We start from the raw sequence: 14,510 nt of genomic DNA on the forward strand, positions 1-14,510 counted from the left end.
AAGACATACCAAGTACCCATCATAAACTCTCATCTCTTGCATTACATTATTCACCATTTGCCTCTCGTTTTCCTCTCCCCCACTTCTAAAACAATTTTCGAAAAGATTTTCCCTTTTCTTCGCCCTTCTTTCGTTCGATCTTATGTTTTCTTGTGTTGCCATGTGCCTTTTATTTGCTTGCATCTTCGCTTGCTAAAAAATCTATTGATATGGATCCCCATCCACTTGCTAATCTTTTTCGAAGATCCAATTATGATGAATAAATAATTCATGTAGTCTCTGGTTAGATGTGGTTTTTTTTGTTTTAATTAGTGTTTGTGCCAAGTAAGACCTTTAGGATGGCTTACGGTTATAGTTGATATGATCTTGTTGAAAGACAGAAACTTTTGCACTCAGGAAAACAATTATCATTTTTAACAGAAGCGTGATAAAATAATGATTATTTTTGAAGAATATTAATAAAAAAATTCTTAGGTTTTCCTAATTTGTCAGAATTTTTGGAGTTACAGAAGTATTCGAGAGTTACAGATTACTGCAGATTGTTCTGTTTTTGACAGATTCTGTTTTCTATGTGTCGTTTGTTTATTTTGATGATTCTATGAGTAGTATCGGGGGGTATGAACCATGGAAAAGTTGGAATACAATAGATATTACACCAATATAAAGAAATAATGAGTTCCAACAGTACCAAAAGTGGTGATTTATTTTCTTATACTAACGGAGCTTATGAGATTTTCTGTTGAGTTTTGTGTTGTGAAGTTTTCAAGTTTTGGGTAAGGATTTGATGGACTATGGAATAAGGAGTGGCAAGAGCCTAAGCTTGGGGATGCCCAAGGCACCCCAAGTTAATATTCAAGGACAACGAAGAGACTAAGCTTGGGGATGCCTCGGAAGGCATCCCCTCTTTCGTCTTCGTATATCGGTAACTTTACTTGAGGCTATATTTTTATTCACCACATGATATGTGTTTTGCTTGGAGCGTCTTGTATGATATGAGTATTTGCTTTTTAGTTTGCCACAATCATCCTTGATGTACACACCTTTTGAGAGGGACACGCATGAATCGTGATTTATTACAATACTCTATGTGCTTCACTTATATCTTTTGAGCTAGGCAATTTTGCTCTAGTGCTTCACTTATATCTTTTTAGAGCACGGCGATGGTTTTATTTTATAGAAATTATTGAACTCTCATGCTTCACTTATATTATTTTGAGAGTCTTAAAACAACATGGTAATTTGCTTTGGCTATAAATTTAGTCCTAATATGATATGCATCCAAGAGGGATATAATAAAAACTTTCATATAAAGTGCATTGAATACTATGAGAAGTTTGATTCCTTATGATTGTTTTGATATATAAAGGTGGTGATATTAGAGTCATGCTAGTGAGTAATTGTGAATTTGAGAAATACTTGTGTTAAAGATTGTGATTCCCGTAGCATGCACGCATGGTGAACCGTTATGTGATAAAGTCGGAGCATGATTTATTTATTGATTGTCTTCCTTATGAGTGGCGGTCGGGGATGAGAGATGGTCTTTTCCTACCAATCTATCCCTTAGGAGCATGCGTGTAGTGCTTCGTTTTGATAACTAATAGATTTTTGCAATAAGTATGTGAGTTCTTTATGACTAATGTTGAGTCCATGGATTATACACACTCTCACCCTTCCACCATTGCTAGCCTCTCTAGTGCTGCGCAACTTTTGCCGGTACCTTAAACCCACCATATACCTTCCTCAAAACATCCACCATACCTACCTATTATGGCATTTCCATAGCCATTCTGAGATATATTACCATGCAACTTTCCACCGTTTCGTTTATTATGACACACTTCATCATTGTCATATTGCTTCGCATGATCATGTAGTTGACATCGTATTTTTGGCAAAGCCACCTTTCATCATTTTTATACATGTTGCTCCTGATTCATTGCACATCCCGGAACACTGTCGGAGGCATTCATATAGAGTCATATTTTGTTCTAAGTATCGAGTTGTAATTCTTGAGTTGTAAGTAAATAAAAGTGTGATGATCTTCATTATTAGAGCATTGCCCCATGTGAGGAAAAGGATGATGGAGACTATGATTCCCCCACAAGTCGGGATGAGACTCCGGGCGAAAAATAAAAAAAGGCCAAAAAATGAGAGAAGGCCCAAATTTAAAAAATGAGAGAAAAGAGAGAAGGGACAATGTTACTATCCTTTTACCACACTTGTGCTTCAAAGTAGCACCATGATCTTCATGATAGAGAGTCTCCTATGTTGTCACTTTCATATACTAGTGGGAATTTTTCATTATAGAACTTGGCTTGTATATTCCAATGATGGGCTTCCTCAAATTTCCCTAGGTCTTCGGGAGCATGCGAGTTGGATGCACACCCACTTAGTTTCTTTTGAGCTTTCATAAACTTATAGCTCTAGTGCATTTGTTGCATGGCAATCCTACTCACTCACATTGATATCTATTGATGGGCATCTCCATAGCCCGTTGATACACCTAGTTGATGTGAGACTATCTCCCTATTTTTGTCTTCTCCACAACCTCCATGTATATTCTATTCCACCTATAGTGCTATGTCCATGGCTCACGATTATGTATTGCGTGAAAGTTGAAAAAGTTTGAGAACATCAAAAGTATGAAACAATTGCTTGGCTTGTCATCGGGTTTGTGCATGATTTAAATATTTTGTGTGATGAAGATGGAGCATAGCCAGACTATATGATTTTGTAGGCATAAGCTTTCTTTGGCCATGTTAGTTTGAGAAGACATAATTGCCTTGTTAGTATGCTTGAAGTATTATTGTTTTTATGTCAATATTAAACTTTTGTTTTGAATCTTATCGATATGAACATTCATGCCACAATAAAGAAAATTACACGAATAAATATGTTAGATAGAATTCCACATCAAAAATTCTGTTTTTATCATTTACCTACTCGAGGGCGAGCAGGAATTAAGCTTGGGGATGCTTGATATGTCTCTAATGTATCTATAATTTTTGATTGTTCCATGCTATTATATTATCTATTTTGGATGTTTTATATGCATTAATATGCTATTTTATATTATTTTCGGGACTAACCTATTAACCTAGGGGCCAGTGCCAATTCCTGTTTTTTCCTTGTTTTTGAGTTTCGCAAAAAAGGAATACCAAGCAGAATAAAACCTTCGCGATGATTTTTCTTGGACCAGAAGACACCAAGAGATTGGAGGAGCCACGAGGCGGCCACAAGGATGGACGGCGCCCCCACCCTTGTGGGCCCCCCGTGACCCTCCTGGCCTAATTCTTTCGCCTATATATTCCCAAATATCCCCAAACCACTAGAGGCATCCACGAAAACACTTCTCCACCGCCGCAACCTTCTATACCCGTGGTATACCATCTAGGGACCTTTTCTGGCACCCTGCCGGAGGGGGATTCGATCATGGAGGGCTCCTACATCAACTCTATTGCCCTTCCGATGAAGTGTGAGTAGTTTAGCATAGACCTACGGGTCCATAGCTAGTATCTAGATGGTTTTTTCTCTCTTTTTGATTCTCAATACCATGTTCTCCTCGATGTTCTTGGAGATATATCCGATGCCTTAGCAGACTAAGGCATAGCCTAGTGGTCGGAAGGGGCTGATGCCTTCCCACCCACCCAGGTTCAAGGCATGGCACTTGCAATTTGGGTTTGTTGCACCAATTATACTGTAGGGGGTTCCTTACAGTCTTTCTGTCAAAAAAAGATATATTCAATGTAATACTTTTTTACGGTGTGTTTGCCGAGATCCGATGAATTGTGGATTTATGATCAGCTTATCTATGGATATTATTTGAATCTTCTCTGAATTCTTTTATGCATGATTTTATATATTTGTATTTCTCTTCGAACTATCGGTTTGGTTTGGCCAACTAGATTGGTTTTTCTTGCAATGGGAGAAGTGCTTAGCTTTGGGTTCAATCTTACGGTGTCCTTTCCCAGTGACAATAGGGGCAGCAAGGCACATATTGTATTGTTGCCATCGAGGATAAAAAGATGGGGTTTTGATCATATTGCTTGAGTTAATTCCACTACATCATGTCATCTTACTTAATGCTTTACTCTATTCTTCATGATCTTAATACTCTAGATGCAGGCAGGAGTCGGTCGATGTGTGGAGTAATAGTAGTAGATGCATAATCGTTTCGGTCTACTTGACACGTATGTGATGCCTATATTCATGATCATTGCCTTAGATATCGTCATAACTTTGCACTTTTCTATCAATTGCTCGGCAGTAATTTGTTCACCCACCGTATTATTTGCTATCTTGAGAGAAGCCTCTAGTGAAACCTATGGCCCCCGAGTCTATTTTCCATCATATAAGTTTCTATTTTCCATCTTACAAGTTTCCGATCTACAATATTAGTTTCAGATCTACTATTTTTTCAATCTTTTACTTTCCGATCTATGAACCAAAAATACCAAAAATATTTACTTTACCATTTATCTATCTCTATCAGATCTCACTTTTTCAAGTAATCGTGAAGGGATTGACAACCCCTTTATCGTGTTGGGTGCAAGTTGTTTGATTGTTGTGCAGGTATTCGATGATTTGTGCATTGTCTCCTACTGGATTGATACATTGGTTCTCAAACTGAGGGAAATACTTATCTCTACTTTGTTGTATCACCCTTTCCTCTTCAAGGAAAAAACCAACGCAAGCTCAAGAAGTAGCAATATACTACAGGATTTCCATCTTATGGACACGCAAATTTTGGAGCCTCCTCTAGTTGATCTAGTGCACATTCTAGTTGGTTCCAGGTGACTAATTAGAGCGATCCCTAGCCACCTCTAATCCTCATAATTAGAAGCCATGTGTGGTTCTAATCCCCTCCCTCTAATTCTCCAGTGACGATTAGCTTTGGACGGCAAAGCGCTGCTGGATCGTGAAGACCGTACGCTTGCAACCAAGTAGAGAGGTCGTGCTTTCGGTCTTCCATTCGAGGGATCATTCGTGGGTGGTTCATGGGATCATCATCAACGTTTGAGGGACTTCAAGTACGATCTACACCGACTCGTCTACTTCCACTGCATTCCTAGAGTCGGTAACGATCGCTGATCACAACCCGTTATGCATCTTCATATTGTTCCTGGGTGATCGTAGGGCGATTTTTTTTGTTTTCTACTACGTTTCCCAACATTGACATCATGAGTGGTTCTATGAGTAGATGCAGGTTGTGATCTAGATTACATGTGGATGTGAGGGTGATGTTCTTGCTACACTTCTGTCGAGTGTTGCTTCGGTTCAGTTCATTGACGGCATGGTGTCACTTTCTACAAGGTTCTGACAATCGCTCGGCTTTGGCTGTCGACGATATGCTAACAGTTCCTTGGGCTTCACCATAGTCAAGAATAGTGAACTGTCGCGTACGCAAGACGAGATGAAGATGGATGATCTTCTAGGGGGTCACGTGTATTAGATGAAGTTTAGTGTGGGGGAACAAGATTTTTAATTAAGTCTCTTCTTTCACACACCCCGAAAGTTAATCTAGCAATAAGGATTATCACTTTATGGTGTGCATGTAGGTAGCTAGGTTTATCCATAAACCCTAGAAGCCATTAAAAGTTGCCAAACCGATTAGAGGGCGTCTAACTTGGTTTTGCAGGGGTTGCATATGATGTGGTACAACCTTCGTCATGATAATGAGTTTATGTATGAGATGGTTATATGTTGTAATGTTAAGTGGCCTACGCGTCACGGCATGATGGCTGGAGCCATGAGATTGCGACCTTAATGTAAATATCATAGAGATAGGTTACAGGTGACGGTGGCAAGACGTACACAGAGGACCCCGACAAGGAGAAGGTGTACCAAGGCGCGGGACGAGGAGTTATAATTTCGTGCCACGGCAGAATTTCAGATTTTGGTGCCATGGAAACGTTTTCTGAAACGGTTGACACGGTAATGTTTTTGAAACGGTTGCCATGACAATGAAATATTGGCTGTCACGTTGCTTCAACTTAAGATTGAAGACGATCATAGAACTCCCCGCGCCAATGGCTTTACCATGTCATGCTTTTATGAATTGCCTGAGATGTTTATCCCTTTATTGTTTGCACCCTTTGGTTGCGCAGTAGTCAATTATTAGGGTGATCTCTCACAGTAAATATCAAGTTAAAAGGTGCTCTTCCCAGTGTTGCAACCGTCTATAACACGTAGCGTTCCAGTGTGCGTCATGTCCGCATGAGTACAAACGGGATGCGAGGTGTAAGACGGGGATGATCTGACCATGTATGCAGATAACACTTTGTCTTGAAGTTCTAGCAGACTCGTTCTAAGCTCGGAGCACAAAGCATCGAAAGATGAACAAGAGTCATATGGAGATATGATCGGCAAAAGTTTGCCCACCAGTCAAAATTCTCGTCATCAATGATGTCCACATCAATGTCTGAGAACTAGACTTGGATCTTGAATCACTCACTATTAATTATGAGAGATATTAATTTGAGTGGGAGTGCACTTTAATATTAAAATTTGTTTTAATAAATTAGTGCAATATTAATTATGAATTATGTCTAAAAACTTATTTGTGTTTATCATTGTAGATTAAATGGCTTGCAATATGTTCAACTTATCCCCTATGCCTAAGAAAGAAAAGTTGGCTGCAAATGGTGGAAACTATGCGGATTGGATCCACAACCTGAGATTTGTTCTCAGGAATGGTAAGGAGTACGTGCTGGATCAGCCCCTAGGTGATGCTCCCTCAAAGGACGTACCACCAAAAGAAGTTGCTACTTATACTGCTTGTAGTGATGACTATGAGGCAGTCCACTGTCTCATGTTAACTTGCATGGATCCTAAACTACAAAAGCGTTTTGAACGATCTACCACTCAATTTATAATTGGGTCACTAGAAGTTCTATACAAGAAACAGGCAAAGACCAAACGGTTTGAATTAACCAAGGCCCTGATCAAATGCAAGATGAAAGAGGGTTCCTCGTTGAGTGAGCATATAGTGAAGCTTGTTGGCTATGTTGATAGACTTGCTTCACTGGAATTTGGAGGTGGGCGAGGTCATGGCCAAGCGATTGCGGGAGGTGGGTGGCCTTTTCATTTTATTTGATTTCTGCATCCATTTTTCTGTTTTTCTTTTCTGTCTTGTTCAGTCTTTTCAAATGATTCTGAATTTGATTTTCTTCCAATAAAGAATATGTCCTAAATTCCAAACGGAATATTTGGGAATGTTTGAATATTTTGTTTGGGCAATTTGGACTTATATTTATTACACTTATATTTTTCCCTTTTGAATTTGAATTTGGTTTCAAAACCAAATATGTTTCAATTTATTTTAGAAAATAGGAAGAGGGTCAAGAATATTATTTGGACTTATGAAATTCATCTTCCTGCTACATAAAATGCAAAGCCATTTTTGAATAATTCCTTTTGGTCCTGAATTGACTCAAATGAATCCAACTCAATTCTTTTGGGAGAATCATCACGACTTGAATATTACTTCCAACTCAATTCTTTTGGGAGAATCATCACGACTTGAATATTACTTGGGACTTATTGTAAAATAAATACTTTTGCCCAAACAATATTTTCAAAATAGCTTGGGTTCCTACTAAGGCTTCCTATGGTTTCACTAGTTGCATTTGGATTTTCATTCTTCTAGGCAAACAATCAAACAATTCAAAGTCAATCATAATCAAATCCTAGGCAAACATGGGTGTTTCCTAAAAAAAATCCTGTGAAAATTTTAACATACCAGATTTGGGAAAAATCTAGGATGTGACAGAAGGTCTACAACATCCACAAGCGTTTGATTCATTTCCCACAGGATTGGACCCCCGGCATTGGCAGGGAGAGACAACGAGTCCTCACAGGAGGATGAAGTGCAACTCAGAAGCTCTTAGTGAACATATTTCGAGTATATTTAAGTCCAGTGACCAAAAAGAATATATGCCTCAAATTCAGTGACCGCGGATGTAGTTTACAATTCCACACAAGCAGACAAGGCAACGCTTTTCAAAACTTCGCACACAAACCAAGTTCCTCTTATAACATGAATGTGCTCGTTGAGTTAGAGAAGTAACGCCTTCTACGCTTGCATGGTTGTGTACAGGTGTCCCGACTGAAAAGACTCTGCAATATGGTGGGAGCCGTAGGCACAGGTTCTTCGAACACCCGAACATAGAGGTGTTTATCAAGTGTCAGCTTCTCCAACAAGGTCCTGCATGTCTGCGAAAACAGCAAGACAATGTACGAGGCAAAGCGTACATCATTGTCATTAAACAGCAATCGTTTGAATATAGATGATACTGGCACAAATAGACAAAGGTAATATACCTGAGGATTCAATACATCCATCTTGTGGATAACATCCTCCTAACATAACAGCAAAGCATACGATCAGAACTTCTAACATAACCATGTTGACAACGATAGGTTAAACATAACGCAATTTCGAAGACCATACGAATAGGAAGACCTGAGATTTTTCTTGTAAATGTGTGAAGTGTCACCTTTCCTCAAAAAGTAAGAAGGACACAAACATAATAAGTTTGGTTCTCGTGTATAAGGAATATGTTTGTTTTACAAAGCAACGGTGCATTCTTTTCGAACTACGACTTGAAAGCTGCAATTCTCTCAGTATAGGTTTCACATGTTAAGTTGTTTGGAATGCGTGAAGTAAAACAAGTTTTCCTACGATCTTAATAACAGGATGCTTGGTCAAAATCATGACAAAATACACTATCATTATGAATTAGGGCTGATTCAAGAGTTCACAATTAGTGGTACACAAAATTTTCCAAATACATAAAAAGCAGATATAAATGATAAAAATAGATACGCACCTCTACTGTTCCTGGATATTGCATCACATAGCCAATAATTCGACGAGTTAAACCTTCATAGACGGTACTATTGATGCTGCCATCACCATTTATCCATGGCAATATAGGGTGATAAATATGCCTTCCACAAGCATGGCAGCAATCACTCTCCATGTTGTCTTGTGATGGAGTAGACAGTATTTCCTTATCTCCACAATTTTGACTGCACATATGAGATGAACTTGACTTGCTTTCACCACTAATAATTGTGACTGTATGCCCATCACCAAGTTTTTTTACAGTTCCCTGCTTACTAGACATGGCATGCTTCTCTTTCAATACATTTTCTGTGCCTCCAGTCTTCATTATTTGCGAACCTGGAGTTTGTGAACAGCTGCAATGGCTGTATTCTGCAAGTGTGGTTATATGATACTTTGACTTATGTAATGAGTCAACGATCTGGAAACCATCGTACGCATTGACCTATAAAGCAATTGAGCACACATGGTGACTCCAATATATGAATAAATAGGGATGAAATACAATTGAGCAGACATGGTGACTCCCATATATGAATAAATAGGGATGAAATAACAGAAGCCGTGGATAGCTTCGAATTTTAGAAGTAATGCATTGCTCTAACAACTCAAGGCTTCATCTCAAAAAGGAAAGAAAACAGGCAAGACAGCTAGCATCCTTAAAAAAGGTGAACACCACAGGATTGAAGAATGCCACATGATCTGTACTTGGTTTTCTCCATCTTACCACAGTTAAAGTGCCTAGTATGTACGTACTTCCCACAAAAAAAGAAGTGCCTAGTATGTACAAGGTGCTACATTCTCTCACATCTATGAAGCATATATATACTCCTCTGCTCTTTTTTATTTGTTGTTTGATAGATCTGCAAGGTCTCCAATACACATGCTTGAAAAATATGAAAACCGATTTCATTTTAAAATTAAAATGTTTTGTGTATAGTAAAAAAATTGAAGAATTTTGAGTGTACACATTCGACTTTGTTTTTCATGTTTTCTCTGTTATTCCACTGGCATGACCAAAAGTTTGTAGCAGAATCCTACAGATGTACATTTTTAGCTATGTTACCCTCTACAGATTTCTATAAATATGAAGAAAGAAAGTGTATGTTGGTAATAAATCTGTTAGTTGAATTTTATAGACAACTGATAACAAACCAGAACACAGTGGAAATAGTCACAACTAGGTGTTGAATGAAGTGAATTGAATGACCTCTTGCTAAACAGTGATAAATATGTAGATAAACAAGTACACAACTAGTCTATTATACAAAAGTTTATAGATTTACCTCCATGGCCAGATGAAATCTCTTGAGTGTATGAACAATCACATCAACTAACTGTGTGCCTGCATTGGATAAGATCAAAACAAAAATGAACTATACCTACCAAAAAAAAAGACTGTACCTTATGCAACAAGTAAGTTATAAAAAACTACGCAAATGATTATTCATGAGAACAGCAAGTACCTAATGGATGCAGTTCCTGTGACAATTCTCTCAAATTAACTCCTCCTTCGCCACCTTGATAAATAACATAAAATGCATTTCTGAACAGATCAGAAGACAATATGGACGATTCATTTTGATTACAAGATAATGATGGTAACTGGTCCGCATATATTTTCATAGCATCCCAAGGCCATCCATTATAAGAGCTTTCCAAATGAGATTCAGACAGCATATGTCGACATGAACTGGAGTTGTTTAAATACAGTAACGTGTTGGGGCTTTCAACCTGTGAATCAACATCCTTCATGCTCATTTCCTGAGCTAAACTAAAAATAAGGCACTCTTTATCATGTAACTCTTGAGTGAGATAGCTTGTTTCAATTCTCTCCTGATTCAGAGCAACTTGGATACCAGGGAAACCTTTCTCACGGCGGTAACAAAGCTTGTTTTTCTTAGCCGCACTGCTTTCCTGTTCCACCGTATCAGCCTTGCGTTTGTGAGTACCATCATTTAGTCCACTGGTATCTTCAACCAAAGGATTGGAACTATTAGGCCCATCAGCATCACCAACTCCTTCGCTTGGCAAGGAAGGTGAAATGAACAACTCTCCAGACGAAACCAGCGAAAAGAGATAAACAATTTCTCCACATTCTACATCTGGATACAAATAAATTCTATTGTCTGCAGTGTTCCTTTGCTGCCCTATAAGCCAGTTGGAAAATTCAGAAGCCTTTTTTCCAGAACCAAATGGGAAGGGTGAATGAGAAGCCTTGAAGAAGAATTTTCTAGAAAGGGTGTATGGCTTTGTTCCATGTCCACTAACCTGCAAAATGCAGTGAGAAGTAAGAATAGCGGTACAAATTAACTGTTGTCTTATATCACATATTAGACTTAAATCAAACTGTCTGCTCCAGCTCATTACAGAACTGAAGGAACTCTATGATTCCTGGCATGATTACAGGCAGGATAACAGTGAAGATGCTGAACAGACTAATCATCCTTTACAACACATGCTAAGAATAAAGATTATCAGCATAGCTCCACTGCAAACTCAGGTGCTTATAACATGGGGAAAGTAAAGGCTGTGATAACACGGGCATAAACATAAGTGCATGCAGCATTGATCACCACATTCATAAATCCAGACAACGTTAGCCAGGCAAGCACATCGTGTTTAGATTCCGGCTTCATAATGAATTTCCAGTTATCAACATCAGAACCCAACATCTACGTTCATGCTATTCCCCCACCACAAGCTTATATTTGTACATGTTAGTTCTATATCGAGTTACTTTCTGAATGGTGATTTGTGATGGACTGATAGGACCATGCTTCAGATGAAGTATAATTTTTGTGATCACAAACCATGGTTAAATATCTAGGTTTCACAAGCAATGAAGCTAAATGTTGCACTTTGCAAGCAAGTGGAGTTAATATGGTTCAAAAGACCTGAGCTGGGCTGAGCATACTGAACAATAGCAGAGACTGGATATTCAATGTTCAATGGGAACTTAACTGCATAAGTCCGCAAATACTAACCGTGAACTTCTTCTCACTAAGAAAGGAAAAGGCAGCCACAATTTCGCTCTGTGAATAAAGCTGGAGGGTTGTAGCTAATGAAGCTTGTACTTCTGATCCTGATGATGTGCTGAGAAAAACCAACTTCAGAAGCTCTATCGCATTGGCAACTGCTAAAGATTTGCATCCATATCTTCTAGTAGTTTCATCTTTGTTGACCTTAATGATGTTTTCATCAGATGCACAGGGACCGTCCACGCTGTTACTAGCATGGGGTGCATTTGATTGTCTAGGCAATTCTGCAAGCTCACATGATCCAGTTTCTGGAACTGCAGCGCTTGTACTGGTAACACCTTGCATAACCTGATTAATTCAAGGTGAAAGATCGGTATTAACCAAAACATAGGTTGGAAGTTGAGGTTAAATGACAATTACTTACCTGCTCTTTCTGCCCACTTGGAATTTCCTCATTGGCATTATTATCATTGTTGCACTTTGAATTATTAGGCTCAACTTCCCTGGTCTGGTTCACGTTTTCTACTCGGATGAATTCAAGGACTTCATCAAGTGCATTTTTTATTTCTGGATCTTCAAAATAATCCCAATTGAATATCTCAGAATCTGAATCCACACAGTTCTCATGACTAGAATTTGACATATGGGAATGGAATTCCCTCTCTTTCGATCTCCTTTCCTCTCTGAGAAGGCTACAGATTCGGACGACAGCTTTTCTTATGTTTATGTTTTTATTTAAATATGCCATCCTTCTACGACATGTAGGTGGTGCAGCTGGAAGACCAGAGAGAGTGTTCCATTGACATTTGGGTCCGCGTGCTGCACAAAATCTAGTGTAGATCATCAGCAGTTTTCTGCAGATAATAATAACCGATCAGGCTCCAAAACATTTTTTTAGCTCCAGTAGTAAGGTCTGTAGTAGGTGCAAAATGAAACTATACCTGTCAGATTCATATGTCCACATGAACTTTTTACCAGTGGATGATGCATAAATGCTCCCTGGTAATCCCTCATCCAGGGTAGACTGGGTTGATGCCTTTCCAGAGGATCCACTGGCTTCAACTTTTTGTTTAATAAACCGTAGGGTAACCTTATTAGCAGATCTTTTCCTTTTCTGACAGATCGATCCAGAACTAGCTCGTTGCTGCTTTTGTGTAGGAAAGCTGAGCTGTCTATTCTGAGAGTACGAAACACAAAGCACCTACATTAATAGAAAAAATCCTGCCAGTCAGTAATACTGAATAGGAACTAATGGACAAAACAAATCAGATATAAACAATATTTTAACTAGGATAATGAAACAATCATAACTTAAGAAACAAGCAGGCAGTGACTGCTGACAGGATAAGCAATTAAGGACACTATTACTAACTGAAACTGAAGAAAAAATGCAAGAAAATGCCTTCCTGACCATATAATTTTTACACCTTATGAGTAGCCTATCTACACATATCAGACAATTAGCAGTTGTATATTTTTATTGTACCAACACAATGGAAAAAAAGTCCTGCGTGTTGTGCTAATTAAGATATGGCTGCTTGAAAAAATCATGGCCATATGTGAAGAAAGCCATAAAAAGGAAATAAAGGTGGACCTGTGTTGGAGATATGCTACAATTGCTCCATGATTTTTCATGGTTCATTAGTATCAACAAATCATATGCTATGAATGTTGTATCTTCTCTAAGTGTGGTCCTATACATTAAATCCTGTGCCCTAATATTACCAGGCCTCCACCACGAACAGCAGCAGCCGCCACAACAAGCAGCAGGGCAGAGAGCAGCAGCAGATGCAGATGCAAGGTAGGAAGGACCAGACAAGTGGAGGCTGTTGGGGTATGCCATCAGGCTTAAGTACTCTCTCGAGTTCCCTAATTCCCTTTCTGTACTGTGGGTAAGATGCGAAAAATAAAGGTACAATGACTGGCAGCAGCAGTCAGGGTTTGCAATATGGCCTAAATCCCCTCCCTGCCTACCTCCCACTGGGGCACTGGGCTCAGATTTGTTGTTCAATTCCATTTATAGTATCATACCATGAGCTAGTTAACTGGCCAATCACTGGCTGATAGCATCCTCAGCAAAGCTGATCTCCGGAAACTAGCAGAAACAAAGGATCTTCTGACTTTGCCATTGTATGCCAGAGCTCCTTAAATACTAGCCCCTCACCCCTAGTTTCCTTTCTGTTTTGGTTAGCTAGGCAGTTTTGTTTTTATTTGTTTCATACCTCTAGTTTTGGTTTTTAGGACAGCCACTTTTGGTGGTTTTGTATACTTTTGCCGCCTTCTTGACGGTTTCTTCTAATACAAAATAGCATGCATTTAAGTACATGTTCGGAAAAAAAATGTGCCACATAAACTTCGAAGAGCACACGCATGTGCATGGCAGAAAATAAGTCAAATGAAGATTCACTAGGATAGGCTTAAAGAGGCCATCTGCCCGTTCATCCCACAGTGCAGAGTGTAACAAGCAAGCCTGCCTAGTTATGAATTTCGTGACGCGGAGTCAAACTTTAACCTTGACAAATCAAAAGAGACAGACTGCACATTTTTGTTATGTTAGCTTGTCAAAATTATACTCTTAGTTATATGAGGTCAGCCATATTGTATTACACCCTGCTTGGATGTTGGAACTAGACTTGGAATTCAGGAACTCAAATCGAGTCTTCTGAATATCGGCTGTTCAA

At 38.9% G+C, this 14,510-nt stretch overlaps 1 protein-coding gene across 1 annotated transcript in view; it reads right to left on the reverse strand.

The window, feature by feature from the left end:
* Positions 1–7,869: 7,869 nt before the first annotated feature.
* Positions 7,870–14,510, reverse strand: part of LOC119317199 — a 21,864-nt gene continuing 15,223 nt past the window's right edge. Inside the window, exons 11-18 of the mRNA XM_037591624.1 lie at positions 12,771–13,030; positions 12,254–12,683; positions 11,836–12,177; positions 10,315–11,119; positions 10,135–10,193; positions 8,832–9,293; positions 8,323–8,361; positions 7,870–8,214 (exon numbers count right to left, since the gene is read on the reverse strand). Coding sequence (XP_037447521.1) covers positions 8,032–8,214; positions 8,323–8,361; positions 8,832–9,293; positions 10,135–10,193; positions 10,315–11,119; positions 11,836–12,177; positions 12,254–12,683; positions 12,771–13,030 — 2,580 coding nt within the window. The 3' untranslated portion in view covers positions 7,870–8,031. The remainder of the gene's footprint in view (positions 8,215–8,322; positions 8,362–8,831; positions 9,294–10,134; positions 10,194–10,314; positions 11,120–11,835; positions 12,178–12,253; positions 12,684–12,770; positions 13,031–14,510) is intronic.

Source organism: Triticum dicoccoides, chromosome 6A (genome assembly GCF_002162155.2).
Source record: "Triticum dicoccoides isolate Atlit2015 ecotype Zavitan chromosome 6A, WEW_v2.0, whole genome shotgun sequence".
NCBI lineage: Eukaryota > Viridiplantae > Streptophyta > Magnoliopsida > Poales > Poaceae > Triticum > Triticum dicoccoides.